The sequence below is a fragment of the Dermacentor albipictus genome, chromosome 2 (assembly GCF_038994185.2).
Source record: "Dermacentor albipictus isolate Rhodes 1998 colony chromosome 2, USDA_Dalb.pri_finalv2, whole genome shotgun sequence".
In the NCBI taxonomy this organism is placed as follows: Eukaryota; Metazoa; Arthropoda; class Arachnida; order Ixodida; family Ixodidae; genus Dermacentor; species Dermacentor albipictus.
Window position 1 is genome coordinate 99164702 of NC_091822.1, and position 24404 is coordinate 99189105.

A 24404-nucleotide genomic window follows, 5' to 3' on the forward strand; every position below is an offset into this window, starting at 1 on the left:
CGCTTGTGGACTACTTTTCCGCCTAATCGCAAACAAAGCGCATCGAAACAGCTGACTGGATAAGATGGTCAAGAAAAAGGTGCCGAAATTTGTCCCCACCGAAGCTTAGGCCTAGCGTATCCGCCGAGTCCGTCTGCACGCTCTCGGCGCGTCTAGGCTAAGGAATCAAGACGTCTAACAAGGATAACTCACTCTATATTTCAGCTTTCGCGTTGGTGTACTTAAATAAACCATTTTTTTCATGTTTACAGAGTGAGCACAAGTAGCGATGAGCGCAGTTGTCACGCGTCATAAACACAGGTATATATGTGCTGTCGCCGAAGGCTCTCAGCCCTAGCCTGCGCTTCTTTGACGAAGATCTATGACTAGACAGACGTGTCGATTGAAAGGCATCACTGGACTAAGAAAGCATTGCATATCCTTCGCTTGAAAAACAAGAAACACCTATCCAAATCGGTAGTGACAGCTCGTAGAGCGTCCCGGGTCGGCGGTTAATTTAGGACTTTCTTCGAAGTTAAAATGCCAATCGCAAGTGAAAATCGATGTTGTGGCATTTCCTAGCAGGCTACTGAATACGGACAGCAAAATTTTCTTTGTGGCACAGGCTTGAGTTTTAGTTGCTCGGCGATAGCGCATCGACCATGACTGAGCGAGACGTATCTATGTGAAAGTAAAACTGCTTCTCGATCCTTGAAATGGCAAATTATCCGCCCATGTTCACCTCCTGGCGTGGACTAGTGGGAAAGTACCGGGCTTGGGATCTGTAGGCCCGACGATCAAATCCTGGTAGAAGCTTATTTAGTAACGTTTTTTCTTCATTTTTTTATTGTACACAAAACACTCTTTGTTGCTTTCTGTTCTAAAAAGAATATGTATATAAGGTGTGCAGTCACCGCGTACATAACGTGCTGGAACTGTTTTTCGCATCAGCACCCAGCGCCTCCCAGTAAGCCGTGCTATCCAGCGCACGGCACTGGGCCCATAATCCGGCGCTGCATTGGACACTGGATACTGGGTTTTGCAATAGGGATACCTGCTTATGCGCCAAAGCTTTCAACATGTAGGCAGTCTAAAATATTACTGGTGAATCAATGCCCAACCATTAGTATTTCGACTCTGGTAACCCATTAGATTTGCTCTAGAAACATACCCACCTCTTGCCACTTCATTATGTGCCTTTTCACTGCAGGGATTGCAGAAGTAACCTTCTGTGGGAGTGTAGCGAAAGTTTTCTCTCGCAGGATTTGCATAGCTACAATATGGGTAATAATGCAAAACACAGTTAGGCCCTTACCATATGGTAAATGACGACGTTTATTCCTCTTGCCTCCTGTTTCAGATAAGAAGTAGTAGATGAATTATCGTTACTTAGTTGTATAACCCCTTTTATGTTCAAAAACGACAACCCAAGCAGTGCATTATCATGAAAATGTGAGCTGGCTTTTTTATGAGAGTTCCGTGAAAGCAGTATGGTGCATGGGATCGAATGGGATCGCATAAAAAGCTTTTCCGTTTTCAGAGCCATTCGTGCACTTGGGAGCAGAGCAACCTGCCATTACATCATTCCGATGGAACTGCGAGGACACTGCGATGAACCAACTGTGAGATGCGCTGCGCACGTTGTGTTGTTGCTCCGCAGCAAGCCCGCACGCGAACAGCGAACGCCAAGATCGGCCGGATTTGCAGTTATATTTAACTGGTGATAACTTGTGTCAATCCAGTTCGCTGCGGGGGCGGCATCGGGAAATACAAAAATTGGCCCGAGCATCTGCTTCTCCGCAATGTATGGTTGCTTGACTACCACGTGATGACGTTCAGCCAATAGAGACGCTAGCGGCGTGATAAAACAGACGCGCGACTCTGCCACCTTTGGTAGCATATACGGTAACTCTAGACCGCTCAAGTATACACGTCCGCCCAAACCCTCCCGTACGCCCTGCATTTACCCGAACACCCGACAAGTTAAACCTCTGTTGCAACAGACGCCTCACAAGTGGAGAAAAATCTGGAACTGGCAGTGTCACTTCTGCTCTAGACTAGTCACATTCAATTAGGATTACGGACTACTTATCCGTATATCTGGCTGAATTTCTACCTGTAATGTTAGCCTTACGTAAACTAAATTCATCAGTAGTGACGGTAGCCATAACAATGAATTGTTTATCTTTATGTACACCGCTCCCAACAAATAGTGGTATTAACTTTTTTCACACACTTCATTTTCTAATGCCCGCCCACATTAATATTTAGGTTACTTTGGGTGCCCGGTCATAGGGGATTACAAATGAACGACATGGCTGACAGTCTGGCGAGAGCGGCCCTCAATGACCCTGTGCTATCATTACTTCCCGCATCAGCTTATCTAAATACTACTAGATTCAGAAGATATGCATTCGCTAAAGACTTTCTCAACCCAGCGATAGCAAATTTTTCAGAATATCTAAACCTCCTATACCATTGGCACAAAATTTCTTTTCGGACCAGAAAAACTGAATTAATTTTTACCCTGTTATGCTGCCGAACACCACTATTAAACGTTTATCGTCACAGGTCTGGTCTCGCATCCTCGCCTCTGTGCCTATTCTCTGCAGGAGAGCAGACGATAGATAATCTTTTTTTAACTGCCGCCGTTTTTCTTCTTAAGGAACAACATTTTAAGACAAACGTTCAAGTAACTTGGTTTGAATTTTGCCATTTCAAATATCCTTTCTCTACGAGCCCCCTTTCTTGAAAACTACCACAGGGATGTCTGCTCATCCCTGGAGGAATTCATAGTTGCTTCAAGGCGATTCTCTTAAGCTGATGTGTGCGGACGTAAGGTTGTAATCTCCCTTTTCTTGGAAGAAGATATTTGACAACCACAGCTTCTTTCCAAGAGACGAGGGCCGCCAAGAAGGTTCTTATGTCTGTTCTGGAGTCCGAGTAAATGACGGAGGCTCCTTTGCAGCTTCGAAGGGCCCCCGCGATGGCCATTTCTTCTGCTTCATGTGTGAAGTTGGTAATACCGTGGCTGCGTTGACGAACGAGCCATGGGTGTCCACCATGGAGACGGCGTACGCACCTCGATTCTAATATCTGGCCGCGTCAACGAAGAGGACTTGGTATCGTTACGCTTTATGCTGTCGACAATTGCCTTGGCTCTTGCTTTTGCCCGCCTTCCGTTGTGGGTCGGGTGTATGTCTCTTAGGATTGGATGAACTGCACTCTTGGCATCTCACTCACAAGGGCGGGCACAGAAATCTTACTAGAAGCAGTTATACAGTCCTTCTTCATGCCACCACAGAAGAAAGCTTCTGCATGGAATAATACACGTGGCAAATGCTTGCCCCAATTTCTGCAATGGGCTCATTCCGGACGGCCGTGCCACTACGTTTTAGCAGATCACATTTCACTGCCTTCTATGTCTGGCACTATTTCTGCTGTGTCGATCTGTTCATTTCGTCCATTGTAAAGTTCAGCTTCGAAAGGCAGGCGCACTGTTTAAATTCTTTACTGCAATGAAACGATCAGAACTGCTGCTGCGTTCGATCGAAACCGCTTGCTTCAATTAGTTAATTACCGTCCGTGCCGTTCAGATCACAAACTTTGCCACGTTGTTGAATTTCTTCCGTTGAAGGATGTGACCATTCTCTCATCTAATCGGTACTGCAAAGATGGGTACTTCAACTACGGTGAAATGACTACACTAAGGACCGTAGTCAGCGGATGCAGATAAAAATACTCCACGCTCCGTTGTTCGCTCGAGTCTATAACGCTTCGGAAATAGTTTGACTTTAGGTGACTGACAACCAATATTTACGGTACCCATATTTTAGTGCAACGATAACCTTACTGATCAGAAAGTCGAACCATGCAGTGCTAGCGTGGAAAACGCCGTGGAACATTTTTATTTGAATTTTTCAATCTCTATTGAAGATGTAGTTGTTCACTAGAAGGACGCTGGATAACCTGATACATGAGCGTGATGGCGATTACACGCCTGCATTGGCGAGAGGCGGACAAGTGCAGACGTAGCTGTTAGAAAGTATTATAAATGCCTCAACATTTCTATGTCGGCTCGCACGGAAACGTCGTCTGTCCAACTGTCACATAACGCGTAATGAGTGACACTTTTGCTGCGTAGGAAAATTATATATTTGTAAATATAAACTAAACAATCAGAAAGAAATCAGATGGCTGTAAATGTAACCTATTAGTTGATAAGCACGACAAGAAATTAGTAGGGATTATGTGGGTCTGACCGGGATTTATAATGTTTCGACGCCGACGGGTAAGGTCATAAAGAGCAAAAAGGCTTATTAGGGCAGGCGCAATGTTAATAAGGTTGATGAGGTAAGATAAATGTTGACAGAGGTCGGATCAATTCCGATAAGTGTGATAAGGGCCGATAAGGGTTGATAAGGGTCGGATCATGTGCGATAATTCTCATAGGACAGAAAGGTTTGATAAGGGCCTGATGGATTTTGATAATGTTGATTAGGACCGATAAAGCTTGATATGGGTCGGACTGAGCCCGATAAGGTTGATAACGACCAATAACGGGGGATAACGTCGGATGATTTCTGATAAGATTGATAAGTACAGATGAGAGCTGACAGAAGTCATATTGATTTCGATAAGGTTGCTAATGGCCGATAAGGGTCGATAAGCTTGATAACGGCAGATACAGGTTGATAAGGGTCGATAAGGGTTATATTAAGTCCGATCAGGTTGACAACGACTCATAAGAGTAAATAAGGACTTATACTGGTCATATCAATCCCAAATAATAGTATCAAGAGCCCAAACAGGTTTCAAAACCAATAAAGCATGCATTTAATGAATCATCTGCTGCAACATGGTCGCTTCGTGTGCGCGGAGATCAGCAAGTGGTACCACCCTTACGCATACTTAGACAATTCCAGTGGAGTTTCCGCGAACTTTTTTGTTTATCAGGGCTATGTTAGGGCGATTCATATTTTAGAAGCGTTATATTATTTCCTCAATAATAGCCGCGTGCTTTCATGGTTTCCTGCTGAGCAGCTCAATAACAAGTCAACGGTGTTTTTTTAGCCAAGCCAAGTCCTCTAAAGCAGAACGGCACTTTTGCGAATGCTACACAGTTCAGCGTGCTGCCGTAGAGACGCGTGCGCTTTTGATCTCCGAGGTATGTCGCCTCTCGAAGACCTGAGCAAGCTGGAACAAAGAATTTTAGCCCGCCTGTGCGCTCGGGATTTCGCGTGCGCACAACAGCAATCATGTGCGCCGCCATGCAATGGGGGACGCTAGCGCCACTCGTTAGCATGGCTTCTTAACTTCGTAATACACATAAAGCGCAAAATCCTAATCATAAGCAAAGCGCCATTTAAAGCAATAAATTTGCAGCACTTAATAACAGCCGACTTGGTTACAGTAATTTTACGCACTTCATCCGAAGAATCGAGGCTTCACCGCCAGTACGCGCCGCTTACTTTTATTGCCAATTGAACATTGCAAATTATACTTAGATCCTAAATAGCGTGCTCGATTTTGTCGCTATAAATCATGGTCATTGCATTTTCATCAACGTCCAGCAACAAATTCTGCACAGTTCTCGGTCCCCGTAAGGTGGCGTCGTTTAGTCACATAGGCCAATCTGTTTATTTTCTAGTGCATTGACACTCCACAAGTGCGCCAAAACATGCGATATTGCCTGTTGTTCACAGTGGTTTTGTATTTGAGCTGCAGAAGGCATAAGTTATCCTTCGAATATTATTTTAAAAGAGAACAACGTTCGGCCAAGCACATCACTTACGTTTCTTATTTCAAATGACGACTAACGTTTATTAAGAAAGACGACAAACGTCTGTGGTTCTTCGTCCTTGTGACGTGGTTATGTCCGTATGCGTCACACGACCGCTTTCATATTAGTGAAATTTGATCTGCATCAAACTTTCCTAACGCGGTCGTAGTAGAAATTCACGATGCGCACAGCGCGACAGCGCACAAAGTGCGAAAAGGCGTGACGGTGACAGCGCTTGTCTCCGAAACAATGTTTCCTTTAAAAAAAAGGAAAGGCACGAACAGTGTTTGTGCCTTTGCGTCCTTTATCTGCTGTCGCACTATACACATCACCATTGATTACCAACAAACCCAGTCCCATGCCTTGTGCATTGCTAATCGTGACTTAGTGTAGCAAGATCAAGCGTGCTTGTAAGTAAAAGTATACAATGAGGTCGACGCCATCAGCGATGGCATGCTGAGCGAGCTTGTTATCGCTAAACTACTAGAGAAAGGCAGAGCAGTGCGTCGCCTGGGCTCGGAAACGAGACCTCCTGGAAATTTTCAAGCTATTATGGTCTCACTGCCATCGCGAGATAGTTCCCTTGAACACCTCGAGCAAAATGGTGTAGCCTAAAACTATTAAGCTGTCCTTTATTGAGAGCCATTTTTGTCAAGTTCGATGTGACAAAGAACTCAGTCGCCGTATGTGTACTGTCTGTATTTCTCACTTATTCTCTCTCATACATTCCTGCTTAGCATATTTGTAGCCACCAATGCGGCCAACGTACTTGGTAACTGAAGTGGGCCCTGCATATAAAGTTTCTTTTTGCATCTTACATGTCAGACAACTTAAGCGCGCACTCAAACGTACAAATAACACATTCTAGCAATTATCATCATTATAGGACAAGAGTTGTAATTGGGGAAATTACGCTCAGTTTCTTGGGTCACTGCAAAGCACAACCGTATATCAGTCCCCGATAAAACGTGGAAGTAACGAGGTGTAAATACCAGTCAAGATGGTTGCTTCTCTACAGCGCTGGCCTTTCTTTCGGGGGGACTTCTGCGCGATTTTCTTCTTTTTCTTCTTTCAATGGGGGAAAGCGATGCCTGCAGCGCCAGTTTACGCTCCTCAGGGGTCATGACATCCGAAGAAATAAGCTGCTTCTCAATGAACACTTCTGGAAGCCACTGAACAGCTAAGATGCTAAGCAGGCTCGTGACAGCATAGAAAATGTCGAACACAAAACCAGGGCGAACCGCGTGAATATTTGTGAGAAAGGCTCCAAAAAGCGACCCGAATCCATCGAGCGCAATCGACAAGCTAACGCCGGTGGCCCTGATTTTCGTCGGAAAAATATCTCCCACGTAGCACATGACCACGCTCATTGACGCAGATGTCACAATCTTCAACGTCACCTGCACGTAAGCAGCCGTGGTGTCATAGCCACCATACACGACAGCTGCTCTCGCGACGATGCCGGTACTGATAGCACCGAGCAAGCCAGAGAGGGTGTCGCGTGGGCCGTATCTGTTCATTGTCCAAGTTATGACCGTGTAACATGTTGCCGACAGCACGACGTTCACCGCCAGCCAGAAGGGACTGGACAGTTTGTCCGTGGACATGAGGCCGAAGAAGATGCCGGTTAAGGTGAACCTCGAAAAGAAGGTAGCCAGGGCACGACGACGCATTTTCACAGCCTCGACGATGCTTTCCGTGGGAGAAACCGGCGTGAACGCCTTGTGACTGCGCTGCAGCTTCCTCACCTGGGCGTGCAGTACATGGCAGCCCGCTCTGGTTTTCTCCTCGTTCACGCGGTTCAGCTTGGCGGCGGCCAGCGCAATTAGCTCGGCGTCGTGCACCCTCCCTGTGGTGAGAAGCCACATGGGCGACTCGTCCAGCGCAAAGCACCACACCACGTAGACGGCCACGTGGCCGATGAAGATGGCGTGCACGATGTGCCAGCTGGCTTCTTGGTACGATAGGAGGTCCACGAATGGCGGCACCAGCGTGGCGCCCACTGCCGTGTGGAGCAGCGTGTAGAGCCAGCGCTTGGCCTTGCCGGTCACCTCGTACACGAGGACAAAACTGACCAGGTAGGTGGCGCTGCACGCCGTGAGCAGGAGTAGCCGGCTCATAAGAAAGAAGGCGTAATTGTCGGCGATGCTGCTGCCGACGCTCGAGATGAGCACCATAACGCCGCAGGCGCGAGTCACGGGCATGCGGCCTACGCGGTCGGCCGAGAACCCTGCTATGGGGGACAGCACTGGGACGGCACTGGACAGCACTAGGCCAAGGACGGCAGGAGTGCCGCGATTGTGTAGAGGGACCTGCGGCCGCACACGAGGTCGAATCGGCTCACAATGCTGTCTCTCCAGTCCTTGATGTCGTAACTCCACCTGCGACACCTCTCTACAGTCCTGTTTACGGGAGCACTTTCCTGCGACACACAAAGCGAACGGTGACGTTAGTTGTCACTGACTGCACACACAGCACGATTTCCTAGAAATATGCACCAAGCACACTGCATCTGCCACGTTTCTACTTCCCGTATATTAGCCCGAGAGAAAGACACCTTAGCTGGCGCCATTGATCACCTGCATCCGTATTGAAAAAAATGTCTAACAAGTGATTTCTTCCTACGGGAAAATTCCGGTCATTTCTGACACTGGGCATATAAACAAAGGTGACCCGTCCAATGAAAAAGAGCACTTGCGAAAACGAAGCGTTCTCATTTCGGCCTCCGTACTCTAGATGAAGTTTATACTAGTGCAAGCATGTTCGCCGACGTGCGATAAGTGCAGTGTCGGAGTTCCTATGACGGATGGGCTTGGACAACTGGTTCTACCGGATGTGGCGCAGATGTATGCACAGCGCATAAATATATGTAATGTGCATAATGCACCAAGGTGCATAATGTTGGACTTTGTGTGAACAGATTACTACACTATTGCATGGAGAGCTGCTCCCTTCTTTTCTCTTCCATCTCCGACTTTCCTCTTTCTGGTAAAAGAGATATACAAACTCCATATTCTTTTGACACTAAGCATTGTGAATGCTGACCCGGACAAAATACAAATTTATTTCGGTCGATTCTCTTCCTTTCGTATCGTTCAGCGTTCACGTTAGTCTGATCCCGATGAAAACGGAGCCAAAGTACCGCTATAAACACTAATGAAGCGCGGGAATGAATGGCATTTAAGTGGAATCGTTAAGTTATCTCGGTTGCCATTTCAATTTATTAAGCTAAGTACATACACGATGAAGTCTATGGCATGTACCGCTCCTCACTGGGCCACTGAACGCAGCACCAAATTGTCACGCTTTCGACCAGGCGTCGAGAACCTATACTCAGTTTCAGACATCACTGTGGAAGCTATGCAAGTAGTTTGGTACGAAAATGTATAACTCTAAGTGGTCCTTCTAGGCTTCGCTGCACGCCAACGGCATTTGTTCCACGCACGCCAGCACGCACTTGGAGCTGCCGTTATGGGCTGCTAATCGAAAAGCCGAAAAGGAACGTAACGAAAAAGTAATTGAAGAACAACGCATCAAATATCTGTACACCGCAGTTTGTTTGTAAATATTAAAACATTTTTCATTTCATACTTACTCGATATAAAGGACAGTTTCGCACAATGGCTGCCAAGAACACCGAACCATTTCTAAGAATGGACGCAACGACTGCAAAAAGTCACTCTAGCCTCCACAGCGTTGCCCCTGATGTTGTAAACGGAGTTATAAGAGTAACGATGTTTGCGCCAATATGTTCAATTCTGCGCGCGAATGCCGCACGGCTGTACTATGCGCAGATTTTATTTTTTAAAGCGAAAACTTTACTGGCCGTGAACTTGCGATTTCGCTGTGATGGTGCTCCGAGGAGGCACATGACGTCACAATGCGTGCCTCGTCTGGGATATTTCTCTCTGTCTCTCGCTCCCTAGTCACTAGTGCGCATGCGCCACTAGTAGCGTCGAGCCACAGGTGTTCTGTCGCTGCGCAGCGCCGCGCCTTTCTACCGCTTCCTTTGATATGACGTCACACCACGTTCCACGTCGTTGCGATCGCCTCCGCTCACTCCGCGAGCTGCATCGCATGCCTGATAACACGTCGGAGGATTTAAAAGGAGAGCTCGCGTGCGCTGCAGACATCAGATTCATTCAGCTCTGTTGTACTAGCTTCAACTAGGCGATACCAGCCATCGCTGTAAAGCGCCAGTGACTGTCAATAATTGACTAATGGACTCTGATTATTTATAATTAGTCCTGCAACACTTCAGACCTGCAGATCAGTACATTCAATTTACGACTGCATTCTTCCGTTATTGCATGCGATATTGAAAAGACCTTGTGCTCGTGCAACGTACTGAACACTCGACGCGCAGTGCTTAACCGGGCTACGCCTTCCTGCTGTTTCTTTTACTTATTTATTTTAACTCTGGAAGCTCAAACTCCGCGACTATACCGTTCAAACCAGCCTTTCACGTTCATTCGCCTGCCTCTATGCTGCCTGTCACAAACGAGTCCACGAAGTATTACGATGAAGAAAAACGCGACAAATGTGATCGGAAGTCAAACGCGAGCTCCTTTCTGACTTCGACAGAGTAGTGGCTGACTGGCTCTTGTGGAACAAACTTACGTGAGACATGAGCCTGGCATCGGTCATAGCTATAACTAGACCAAGCTAACGCTTTGCATGCGAGAAAAAAAGGAAACAATCTAAAGCATAGCATTTGCGCATTGACAAAAACTTCACCCGGAAGGCGCAGATAATGCTTACTAGCGTGGTCATGACGTAAACGGTGCACCGACTGTAGTTGCCGTCGGCCTGAACAGGGATCGACATGTTTTTCCAGGTGTCAGCGGAGAGATAAGCCAATTCGATGGGAGGCTGGCACCAGTGGTCCACGCGCCGGGCGATGACCCGCATCGCGAGAATCTCCATGAACAACGCAGCCATACCCAGAGCAGCACATTGAATAATACGACGCTGGTAGCGTCCGTGGTCCATGATCTCGCAGAGAATTTCTTCAAGCGTGGCCGATGGCATAGGAACGCCGCTGAAGCCAGTCGTCGGTCCCGTTGCATCTGTCGTCGCTACAGTGGATCCTGGTCTGCTGACGTTGACGGCGCTTGTTGTCGCAGTTTGCGGTTTGGTGGGAGACCTCTTTCTTCTGGTTGACTTCTTGGTCGACTTGTTCGTCTGTGAGTATGACATTCTATTCAGCAGAGTCTAAAAATAGTGCAAGCTCTGCAATAGGTATACAGAATGACCTGATACGTCGTTGATGGTGTCGCTATTGAGTGCCGCAGCAGTAGTGATCGACTCTCTTGAATCCGATGGCCCTGGCGTTCTCAGGAACAGCTCTTCTTCTTTCCTCCCCATGGGCACAGTCTCAGGTATGGGTTGGTTTGATGTTTCTATATATCACGCGGCGGCGTCCCTGCTATGGTAGGTAGCAGAAACATCGGATAGAATGAAAATAGGGCAGAATCAATACAAGTTACTTCTATCCAGAAAGAAAAAAGAAAATATGAAAAAAGCATAATAAAATAAAATAATGCAATGTCATGGCAACATGCCCGAGAAAAGGCATTCAAGGACAATGTGTTAAAAATATAAAGCGCCCCGCCAGTACAATGGAACGGTGCTTCCAGAAGTATTTTTTCACAAATATGAGAAACGACGACTCGACAGCGAGACATCAGTCATCCGAAGTGAATATGAACAAACTATCATTCTTTCATATTTTTCCTAAAATATTGGTGCAAAAGTTTCATTCACCTCTCAACGCGCCCTTTATTTATCACTTTTCTGCTATCGCGCGAGATCAAGATGGCGATATGACGTCATGGGACTTCCTCAAGAGCCAGTCGTCCATGGTGCTTTCTAGCGTTCTCTGATAGGAGCGAGCTGAGACGCTACTGCAAATGCGCCAACAACTTCTGTAATGAATCCGTCAATGTCTCCTGGTATAAGTAGACTCCTCCGGCACGTCGACAAGAACATGGTCTGAAAAAAAAAATGTTGCAATACTTTTACAGCGTAAGCTGTTAGCGGCTCATTCCAACAGTCTTTTCGCGTGGCGATGGTGTCCGTCGCCGCCGGTGTCAGGTGTCCGTATCAGCTATCGCCGGGAATGAGAAAAAACAACAACAAAAAAAAACATGCAGTTCCCGCCGGGATCGAACCAGGGTCCGCTACCCCACCATTGAGCCGCGCCATCGCTGTTTATTTTTTTGTTTATTACATGGGAGCAGGCTAGTCAACAAAAAATAAGAAAGGCCAAAGCGCTAAGGAAATTTAAGGCACTGAAAACACATTCAATTGTCAGGCAAACACGTGCAAGGGTCCAATAAAGGAATTAAGTCCGGCGCTGTTTCTTGTGCCGCATTCGCACTACGAACGTCGGCGCCAGATTTCCGAAAGAACGGCCACGTGCTTCGCGGTCGTTCAGCGTGCCTGTCGCACATTCTACTGCGCCAAAGCCTATGTAGGCCAAGTACCATGAACATGTCATATGGTGGGTCACAGGGATCTTTGAACCCTAGGAAACGAATTGTGTACGGTGTGACATCTAAATCTTTTTTAAAGTGTTCCTAGGATATTGTCCCAGAACAACACGGCATCCCTAAAATCTGCAAAACAGTGCTCAATTGTTTCAGCATGTAAACACAAGCGGCGGTTTGTCGATCGCGGCATCAAACAGCCTTTCTTTTTATTTCACAGGTTCTGACAGGTAGTATGGCCAAATGCAACTTAAAGAAAAAAGTTTTAATCCCTGGAGGAATGATCATCCGACGGACACGTTTAAGTACGTCTAGGTAATGACAGTCTAAATAAGGCACACGATAGTGGGGAACGCTAAAGAATTTATCTGCAGGAGGCAATGAAAATATAATCCATACTAAACCGAACCGTAAGAGAGTGAAATCCTTCGACAACCTCCTTCAAGAAGACCCAAGGAGCCCAGATTGCCATCGGTCAGAGGTGCACCATGGTGCAACTCTGGCAGATGGCGACCAAACTATTTCTGGAAGGCGATCGAATATTTGAAATGGTAATATCTGTCTTAGAAATGGACTATATACATTCCCAAAGACGAATAACCGGGACACAAGTTGCCTAACAAAACAGGTAAACTAAGTCAAGACCCTCACTCTCAAGAGCAAGAAAAAGGATATCACGTCGCATGGCCTGAACACGTGAGCTCCATACGTAGCTAGTAAACACACAATGGAAAGCTTGCAACCTAAGCCACTTGCCAGTGATATACCTGCAGCACATAAACAAGTCTAGCTGCTAGGAAGACATTGCAAGCTTCAGGTCGGCTAAATACGGTCAACTGCCGTTTCTGCCAGTTAACCTTACGTTGTACTTCTGCAACTTCGGCTGACAAGTGTGAATTACTTTTGCGATATTGAGAGAGGGGTACACCTAAGTTTTCCCTTCATTGAATACCTCCGACGTGGATTTTTCATCGCACACCATAGACCAAACCAAAACCATGAACTCTTCTCAAAGTTTACTGCTGCACGAGAAGCTGAGAAAAACTGTTGCGTTATAGCAAGGGCATTCTAAACACTCTTCTTGTTTGCACTGAATAAGGGTATGTCGTGTGCATAGACAAGTACGCGGATCTTCTTGGATAACAATTTGATCCCGTGAAAAGCATGAACCTTCAGAATTCGTGCTTAAAGCGGTTCTAAGTAGAAAGCGAATAATAAAGGGGGCAAGGGAGAACCTTGTTTTACGGCTGCCCTCAGGTAGAGAGATTTGTGCCATTAGCATAACATATAGCAATGCCTTAAAAAGAATAGACCCAATGTTTATGTGCTCTAACATAAGGAACAAGAAGTATTGATTAACTATAACAAATGCCAAATCCGCCTGAACTACTGAGACCAGACCTTCACTTTATGCTACACACTCCGGCAGAAACCACGCAACGTGGACATTTGTCTTGATTCATCTTCCTTTAATGCCTCATGTTTGATGGTCTCCCACCACTGATTGAATTACGTCTTGAAGGCGACTAGCGAATAACTTCGCAACTATATTATAACCCATGCTGCAAGGTGATGTGGGGCGATATCCCTCGACTTTCTGCAATTTAGTTGCATCACTGCTTTTGGGGACATGTACTATGTGCCCTTGATAGAGCGTGGCGGGTAGGTATCCAATTCGGTAAGCTTCATCATACACTTTAGGGAGAAAGGAAGCTAAAATTTCGAAGGGCGCTTAAGCTTCGCCTTTAAGAGTGGAACGCCACAGCATTCAAAGATCCCTGACTGTTTTTCATGCTTCCCTGCATTTGCAGCTTATGTAACTGTAACGTTTACTGGAGAACGCTGGCGGCGAACGCTATGCCCGAAGGCGAGATTTATAGTAGAAACGAGGCATTTTGCGTGGGTGAATCTCCTGTTATTGATTCGCACTTCTAATATGTCAGTCTGAGAAGAGCTAACATATAAGATATGCGCTGTTAGTGATTGTATTTCCATTACATTTGTGTGTGCGCTGCTGTTCTAAATATTCTGAGGAATAACTTTGTAAAGAACGAAAGACAAGATGTTAGTAACTTTGCTGGTAGAAGAATGGTTGGGTATGCGTGGTTCGGTAGTTGGTTCCAAATTCTTTTTTTTGCCAGTGCGACTGGACGCTAGACGCGGTACACCGGACACCGACGCCAGATTTTCTACGACACGGAGCCCTTATCGTTAAGGCGTTAATATATAGCGAAAGCACTGATAAAATTCTGCATTCAAGCCGTCAGACCCAGGAGCTTTTCTTTTAACTAGCGAAGCAATGGTTGCTTCAACATCTGTGATGCATATATCACTTACAACATCATCACATTCTTCTTAACTGGACTGTGGCAGCAATGAAACAATATTTTCCGTTACAGTTTCACTATTATTAAAGTTATGACACAGAAAAATTTTTTCCCGACGATTCGTTAGCGTTTTCATTATTCTAGCCTGGTCATTAACAATTGCTCCGGCATACTCTATCTCGAGCACTTGGTTCGACAGAACATGCCGACGCTCATCACCAAGCGAACGCCTACATGGCTGTTGCTCCAAATAACTACGAATACGTGCTCGCACTACTGCACCTCTATCTATCTAAATGCCCATTGTCTGCATTTGTGCCTTGATGTTGTAAATATATTCAACGTACTTACCAGGATACAGGCATTGGAGTTCGTGTAGCTGGTATAGCAACGTGCACTACTCTATAATTTATCTTTTTCTCAAAGGACAACATGGAAGCTTCTTCAATTGCTATCATTTGAACTTCTTGCTTGAAAATCTCCCACTGCGCAAAGCGAGATCAAGAACTGCGACTTAAATTGCAATACTAGAATTTCTGGGAAACACTTAAGAAAATAATTATAGATGTGAGATTGACATATTATTTATTTTTCATAAGTACCAGCTCATCCGCGAACTTTCTAATTACTGGTTGCCAAAAAAAAAACGACACCAAACAATGAACACTGAAGAACACAGGGTGGACATTATAGCCGTATAGTCTTTGCAGGATAAGTAATCATACATAAATCCAATAGAAGATTGCATGAAATGTACCTTGAAAGTGTGTGTAGCGAAATTAGACTTTTTGGTGTTCCCCTACATCAACAAGCTGGTAGTCACATATCATGGCAGTCAAAACGTCAACACTGGTATCGTAGCGCTGCCGTGCAGACGGCCGATCTTGTGCACTACACACACAATTAAAGTCACCTAAGAAACCAACACATGGTCAGTTCCTGGGTTTTGCGTGAATTATAGAAAATAGTCCACCCTGTCACCTGCTCTACTAGGCGCGTACACGCAAAGAAACCTCCAAACTTTGCTTTCTATATTGACGTCACACCATATATACGAGGCGCCCTTCCCTGTCAGTGCACAGTTGTAACACATTGCATTGCCGCGTTTTCCTAACAAATAGCATACATCCTGTAGAGACACCCATCGCGTTACTGACACATACTTCATACCCCGAAAGAAATGGAGCCACAGCTGCCACTGCGCCTCATCGCAGTCAATTTTTATTTCCTGAATTGCAATTATATATAACGCTCGGCTGCGCAACAAGTGTAACAACTGACCCTGTCAACGTTTATTAGGTAAGCCAAGGACAATCAGTGTTGCAAACGTTAAGGGAAGGGCGTCCGCCATTTTTTAACAACTGAGGCGCAGTGCCTACACGTAGCGCTGCTATATTTGTTTTGCTTCTCCCGACCCTTTGAGTAGTCGCAGCTGTACGAACTAGTTAAACCGCTGCGGTATTTGCACTCACAGGGGCTCCATGAAGGGGTTTCTTTGCCTTCGCCGCGAAGAACCTGGGCTCTTTGCCAGAGCACTCCAAATCATCCACCGGTCCTGGACACTTCTTGGACGCCTCAGTGATATCAGTATCCTCGGCAGGATGAAGCTGGTCGCGAAAAGGCGGTGATTCGGCCCACATTGCACAAGAGTCATTTTCACAGTTGGTCCCCGTATGTTCTTCACTAGTGTCCGCAATGTGTCCGCAGTTGACGATACCTGCGCCTCCTCCACGCGGTGGTCTTCAGCAGGCGCTTCCCCAGAGGCATCTACGACCTCCCTTACATCCATGAGGTGGTAAGCGATGGTGTCATCGTCCACTGTTGTTCTGCCACGAAGCTTCTTAGCATACGTTCCAACGCATGTCTCTCTGTTATGACTGTAACGGTGGCATTTCGCGCATCGTGGTGTCTTCGACGCAACAGGGTAGGGCACATAAGACGACAGTGTAAAGTCACGCCAGCGCTTGTTAGCATGCAGCGAAAAAATGCCCTGTAATCGCGTCCTTGCGCGCGAGGAGACACGCGATGAGACATGCGCACTGCGTAGCGTCGATACGTACACGTTTCTCATTGCCCTTGCATATTGTTACGCCAGGCAGAACGCCATGTAGCAGGTGCACATGTAGCAGTACAGGGCAGTTTAATAAGGTTTGATGATGAAAAAGATTAAAACGATTTATACATGAATGCTACAAAAATATACATTATGCACCCGATTAAATCGAGCTGGCTAGGTGACTGCGTCACAGCCGCGTTTCAAAGGGGATGCCAATAAATCATCAGCATCATTATTGGCATCGTAACTAGCCCCTTGCCGTGCAATGTGAGATTCGCGCCGCGTTGCGTCTGTGCGCGTGCCCTTTCGATCGCAGCTGCATATTATTACACCAGGTGGCACGCTATGTAGCAGCTGCACAGGTAGCGGTGCAAGGTAAATAGAGAAGTCTTGAAGGAAAAGAAGAATATGGATTATGGAATATGGTACAAATATTGATGCAATGAAAAACATGTATGACATACAAGAATAATTCAAACAGGCTAGGCGACTGCTTTTCCCCATCCCGTTTGAAAGGAAATGCCGTTTCATCATCATCATCATCATCATTACCATCGTATTGTGCCATTTCACATGCGCGCCGTGTAGCGCCTATATGTACAAACTTTGCAATGCACTTATGGTTTATAGCACAAGGTGTGCATATATGTGGCAGTTGCATATAGTAGTTGCATACAGCATGTAGGTGACCCTGCTTGTAGCAAGCTAGGGGACGACTGGTCACCATCCTGTTTCGAAGGGGATGCCATAATTTTCATTACCATCATCAATACTAACGTACCGTGCCCCGGGTCAAGGGACGCAAGTCATGTGAGCCACGTATTCTGGAAACCTGTGTTTACTCTTCGGTTCACGTTATGACGCCACCTCGCAAAGAATGAACCTGAAGAAGAGATTCTGGCAGCTGCGCGTGTGGCTGCAACCAGGAAACATTGGGCTCAGCAGAGAGCTGAGCAGACAGCTGGGCAAGCCGCAGCTCACCGCCTACGCCGGGCGGACAGTTCAAATTGTTCTCGTGAAAACGACGTGAAGATACTTCGACGCGAAGACGTGTATCGCCAGGTGCCGAAAATGGAACTCCTATGTAACCGCTCCTCCAGCTTACGCTGTGACTGTACTGCGCCTGCCGCGCAAGACTGTGACTTCTTGAGGAATGTAAAGGGACAACTTTTCACCTGTCGCGTCCACGAGCCGCTGAAGACAGGCACAGTTTTCGCAACTGAAGCAGTGCTCTTCCAGAAGACCCTGGACATGCGAGCAAGGCCATACCGGGTGCCGGAGATACCATTAAAGCCAGTGGTAACCACATTGTGGTAGCGTTATTTTATGCATGGCTCCCTCTAATTCCCTCACGTCATGTGTAGGGAAGGTGGTCGAGCGTATGGTGTTCAAGAGACTTCAGAGACATTTGGATGTCACTGATCAGATGCCACCGACCATGTACGGATTCCGGAGGCACCTGAGCACGCAAGACGTCTTGGTGCAAATACACGAGCTGGTTATCAAGCAAGCGAAGACCCCTACGCCAAGAGCTATCCTGGCGCTCGATCTCAAGGGGGCCTTCGATAACGTCACACACGAAAGTATTCTTCGTAACCTGCACCAAACGGGATGCGGAAAGCGGACATTCAAATATGTGCAGGATTTCTTAACCAATAGAACGGCAACCATCAAAATTGGAGAGGAGAAGTCGGAACCGATAGCCCTGGGAGACAGAGGCACTCCGCAAGGATCGGTTCTTTCGCCGCTTCTCTTCAACCTGGCACTCCTCCCTCTCCCGACTTTGCTTCAAGACATAGAGGGCATAGATCACGCTCTCTATGCAGACGATATCACTGTGTGGACGTCGAGGGCAGGGTCGGAGAGTTGGATGGAGGAGACCCTTCAGAGAGTGGCAAAGACCGTGCACGAGTTCGCTAAATCGTGCGGCCACAGTTGCTCGCCACAGAAGTCCGAGTTACTCGTCATCAAGCCAAGAAGACAGAAAGGAGACCAAGAGAACGTACGCATCACCATCGACGGGACGACCATAACACCAACCACGCAAGCACGTATCCTGGGTGTCATCTTCCAGAACAATGGCAAGGCGGGAGCGTCGATCGACAAAATCAAAGTTTCAACGGAACAAATTTCGAACATGATCAGAAGAGTCACAAACAGACAAAGGGGATTGAAGGAGGACGATGTACTGACGCTCGTCCAGGCCTTCTTGACGTCGCGCATCGTTTACGCGGCGCCGTACCTCAAGTTACTGAAAAAAGACAGAGACCAGTTGAACGTCATTGCACGAAAGGCAACCAAGATGGCGCTGGGCATTCCGAAGCATTCTTCGACCGACAAGCTTCTCGGCATGGCCAAGCACAACGTCGTCGAAGAGCTAATAGAAGCTCATCTATCTAATCAAAGAGTTCGGCTCAATCAGACATCGGCGGGACATCGCGTTCTTGCCAAGTTGGGCTGGCAAGAGGCAGAGCGGAAGGAAATGGGGCTGTTACCCAGGTTGTGGGTGCATAAAATCCACAGTAAGCCACTGCCTAGAAACATGAGGTCGGGTCGTAACGACGGCCGCAGAGCAGCTCGTATAGCGGCCTTGACGGAGACTTTGGGTCAAATAGTAGAAGAGGAAGAGGGGGTCACTCTCTTCACAGACGCTTCGTTACCCAAGTTTTCATCCAAAGCAACGCTGGCAGTTACGACGCGGGATGTGCTCGTAACCTGCGCCTCCATCAAGACGTCTTTTCCAGAGGTGGCAGAAGAGGCCGCTATAGCGCTAGCACTCGCGCAGCCCAAGGTGGGAAGAATTGTCACCGACTCGCAAAAGGCGTATAACAACTACAGGACGGGGTGGGTGTCTCTTGCGGCACTAGATATTCTCCAAAGTAAACGCGACGTACCTGAAAGGAAAGTTGAGTTAATATGGACACCGGCTCACTCTGGGCTGGAGGGCAACGAACTTGCCCACCAGTTCGCCCGAGAGATGGAACACCGGGTTGAGGAAGATGAGCCACAGTCCATATTTAGTTACAGAGACATTACGAACCATTATAAGACGGAGAGGCGCCGTTACCCCGATCCTCACAAATCGCTTAGCAGAGAACAGCAAGCGATCTACAGGCAAATACAGGCAGGATCCTTCCCGCACCCTTACCTTCAAAACAAGATGTACCCGAAAAGGTACGAGAAGGATTGTACCTTCTGCAAAACTCATTTAGGCACGCTCCAACACGTCATAGGAGTATGCAATTTCATCAAGGCGATCCCCCCACCTCTTAACTGCCCCACTACCCTACCCCATGCCTCATCCACCCTTACCGAGCGATGGGAGACCTTGCTAACCAGCACCGCCCTGGAAGACCAGCTCGTCCTGATCTCCAGGGGCCAGGCGGCTAGGGAAGCATATGGGTCCTGTGAAGAGGGAACCACTTCCATCAACGGCGTCTAAGAAGATGTCGAGCTCGGCTCAATAAAGTTGTTTCTCTCTCTCTCTCTCTCCCTCTAATTCACGGATAACCATGGTAACCGACTCCACACCGGTGTTTACACGGGCTCGAATCACGGATCACCACGTTCTATAAAGGCCGCATTGTGAAACAATCAGAGAGGCTGTAACAAAGGCCAAGTAGAGCTGTCAGGATCGCGAAATTTGACAAAGTCCATAATAGCACCTTAGACTGCCCCTGGTTTGTGGAGGTGTATGTTTTTCTCGGCACGTTCTCACTCTACAGACGTTGTTCACGTAATATACTCGAGAAACAAAGTATACGTGTCAAAGAATTACGCGCAATAGTGCTCTAGAGCAACAATTAACATTACTAAGTATGCGTCTAGTACGACTAAGTCAAAACCACCAGCCTCTTGCTGGCATGCGCTTTCGAGGCGCATTCTGGCTAAGCCAATGGAATGTAATATGGCGCCGTGCGAATGCCAAGTAGTGGTGCTCCGCGCCTGTGCTGCACTTGTTTGCATCTTATCAATTCCATGCGAAACTAAAATGCCTGCAGAGCATGCATTTTTCTTCGAAAAATGACCTTCTTATTCGTGTTGAATAAATTGAATTCTGGGGCTTTACGTTATAAAACCAAAATCTGATTATGGGGCTCGTCAGTGCTTGGTAATCCTGGTTAACTGGGTCCAACGGTTCATTAAGGCGGCCTCAATCCACGACATGGGGCTGTTTTTGCATTTCGGCGCATTGTCATTGGTGTCGAAGCCGATGCTATGCTTGCCGGGTAAACAGGGTGTAGTGAATGCAGAAGTGCATGAATGGAGAGCCCAGCGATAAAGCTTATTGGTGCTGCAACAAGGATGTTGTGTCAAGCAAGGACACGAACATCTCTCCTTGGTTTTAATAGCTGCATGTGTGTCGTCTTTAATGTCTGATTTACTGTTTCGCCGGTGCATGCTTCTCTTTGGCGTTGTGCAGGACACTGCATCAATAATTCTTATGCGTACGAGAATTGAAATATTGTTTTAGTGGTTAGCGGGTTCCGCTGCGTTCGTACACAGCATGGCACAGCATTGTGAAAATATTTAGCTGTGGGTCACACTCCGTTGCATTGCAACATTTGTGATAATAATGCGCAGATGAGAACAATTTGTGCAAATCTTATGGCGTAGTACGTACATTTGAAAACACAAGGGAACAAGCTGAATTTGATTCTCCTAATATCTCGATTCGTATATATAGAAGTATATACAAAGCTTTAAGAGTGGCGTGAATAGATTGCACACGTAAATAGAGCTTGCATCTCTTGTGCATCATGTAGACGGTAGAAAAAGCACTGGTTGAAAATTGCAGTTTACTTTTTTTACTCGTTGTCTCTTTCACTAGGAAGAAGCACTTTCTTCTCTTTCGGGTGGAATTACAGCTTCACCTTGCGCAGAAATATGGGAATTAGTGGTTAGATCCAATTTATTCTGTACACCTAAATTAACGCATGTCTTCATGGACAACCGTTTGAGAGCGTCACGACCTACCTGTCCCACAGACACGCTAAGTCCTGCGCAGGCAGCGCTACCATTTCCAATGTCACGCTGAAGTACTTGCTAGCAAGGCGATTTCCGTAGCCTTTGCATAACATTGGTGACGCTAGGCGACTCCAAGGACATGTCCAACATTACCTGTACAAGCCAGACGGGAATAAATGGCTGACCCTCTTATCCGAACTTGATCCGAGAAAACCGCTGTCAAGAATATGCAACATCTTGCGCAGCCTAAGGGTCGCGCCGATTCAACTGAATCCTTTCAGCTCAGTTTCACTGTCCCGTAACATCAAGAAATTGGATGTGGCGGACGCTTCCGCTTCTAAGAACTCTGCTGTAGCGGCGCTCGCAACTTTACTCTGATAAGCGCAGCAGCACGAACCCATTTCGATCTTGGAATTACATGGTGAGTCTGCGCAATGCATCAACTCCTGGCCCTCGTTGCATCAACTCCGTCAAATAGTCATATCAATGTAGTCACATCACAATGTGTAGTCACATTAGAACGCTCTCTTCACGCGTCTTTTATTTTATCCCTACACGCTTTTCATTTTACCCCACTCTTATAGTCACAATAGCGGGTGTGTTGCAGTGTCCCTTCGCATCCCACCTGGAATATGTCGACGCGAGGGTACCCTGTCTTGCCGGCTATGGTTGGGAGCGACATTTACAAACTCGTTTGCTTTTCGAATAGGATGGACCGAAAACACCTCATGTTAAGACTGGGATCGCGAGGTGATTCTTCAACAAGTTCTGTGTGACTGTACCCGTTATACCTTACAGAGAATATCGCTCACAATCGCGAGAGCGTGAGTTGAACAAAGAACCAAATAGACCAAATAAATTAAGGATGCTATCCTCATAAATCATCGCTGTTGAAGGCCACAAAAGCACTGTTACAGTCTTTAAGGACAACAGACCTGCAGAGGCGGCTGTAGCCATAAATGGTGTTCGCAGTGCTACAAGTACTACTGTGCTTGGATAGTCTGCGGTGGTATTGGCTGGCTGCGATAGAAGAAAACACATGACCGAGATAGACATTCCCGTTGGAATTGCACTCGGTTAAGTCCATGACACGCATGACGACGAAGTAATGGCGCCGGTGGAACAACCGTGACGACATGAAGATGACGGTATAATGACGGCGCAGTGACGACAGTGGAATGACCATGAAGGCATGGCGTCAATGGCATACGCCACTGGAATCGCTACGGCGAAAAGGGAGAGCCATGACGGCCTGATCATGACTGCATGGCGACCATGAGATGACGCTTGAGTGGCAGTGATGGTATAACGGCGATGGTGTGATGGCGACGGCGTGAAAACCATGGGATGATGACGCTGGAGTAATGATTCAACGAAGGGATGATATCAATGACATCAGAATGACGAAATGACGGCGACGTTATGACGACGATGGTATGATAACGACATAACATCTCACAATATGTAGATAACAACTTTATTCTACTTTCAGAAGCTAACTACTAATATAGTTTAGTGAGAAAACAAGGCCAAAAACTGTAAAATTACTTCGTCAGTGTCTCTCAGTATGAAAGCAAATGAAAGCTCCATTTGTAAGTTCGAATACCCCAGTCTTCTTCGTTTGCTGATGCGGGTGATAAGGCAGCTTGTGCGCAATTACTGGCTATTGTTCTTGTTCGCCGTGAGTAGCACGTAGCACTTGAAGCAGGGCCTGGGCTTGGGAACAAAGCAGACACCCGTTCACCGTAGGCGGTCTTACACTGCTCAGAAACGTACGGACGTGACAAGTGAGTAACGACTAAGCGAAGCAAATTTCGTTTCTTCTAACAAGTTTCCGAAATTCAGCCATGATTTCGTTTTTTAGCAAATCCATTTGTGTTGGTGTAAATTCACATGGAAGCAAGTTGAACCAGTTGTAACGAAATTTAGCTGCGTGTACAGTGTCTGGAAGCAACGCAGTGGCGCTGTGCGCTAGTCGACTGCTCCAATTCTGAAATGAGCGCTGTTTGCGGTTTCTCCTGGATTCCTTGCAGACATGGAAACTGACAAATTACCGCGTTCAATGTGAAAACAGCCTCTTTTGTTTCGCCGCAAGACTAAAGCATGTTCTCAAAATGATATGTCGTTTCGGGGCATAGCGTGTGCCAAGATCTACTTCAGTCCTTCTGAGCTAGTTATTGTTCACTGCTAGCAGGCCTGGAGACAAAAGTGCACTCGCGAAAATATTCCTGCTTGTTAAAGCATTAGTAACAATAAGGCTCGGACAGGAAACTAAACTAACGACACCAAATTTGGCTAGATTCAGCGCACATCTCTATAATTTATTAAAGCGCCTGCCTAAATGTAAGCAAAATTCGTAGCTAGAAAAGCCCGCATGTGTTTCGGGCTTTTCTACGGCTGCATGACAACGATTTGAGAACTGCCAGGCAAGTTTTCGACACTATTATTTCACATATGGCCAACCGCTGGATAAATAAAACCTGAAAATTAAGCCGTATTCAGCACTAAGTGATGCATTCTGTATACTTTGGTTGTTTAAAATGAGATGCTAATGTTTCCTCTTCTCCAATCTAAACCAGCGCGAATGAGAACGCGGCACTCTTTTATGGAGAAGTCTTACTCGTGCACGTGCTTTGCCTCCTTACCACTCCCTCCAATGCCTAAGAATTTCGCCCGGCCCCGAGTACACGCTCCCGTTTCGCCCGCCCCTTGCGGCACGCGTGACATCAGTCGAGGTGCAACAACATTCGTCGCTACTTCGACCATGTATGAGAATGACAACGCGCCGACGTTGCTCAAAG

General features: G+C 46.8%; 1 protein-coding gene across 1 annotated transcript; it reads right to left on the bottom strand.

The window, feature by feature from the left end:
• Positions 1 to 6375: 6375 nt before the first annotated feature.
• Positions 6376 to 11128, bottom strand: LOC135915928 (organic cation transporter protein-like). Its single transcript, XM_065449116.1, has 2 exons — positions 10523 to 11128; positions 6376 to 8183 (listed from the first exon to the last, which is right to left on the bottom strand). The coding sequence occupies exon 2, from the start codon at positions 7963 to 7965 to the stop codon at positions 6757 to 6759; it is 1209 nt and encodes a 402-aa protein (XP_065305188.1). The 5' UTR covers positions 7966 to 8183; positions 10523 to 11128; the 3' UTR covers positions 6376 to 6756.
• Positions 11129 to 24404: the final 13276 nt, after the last annotated feature.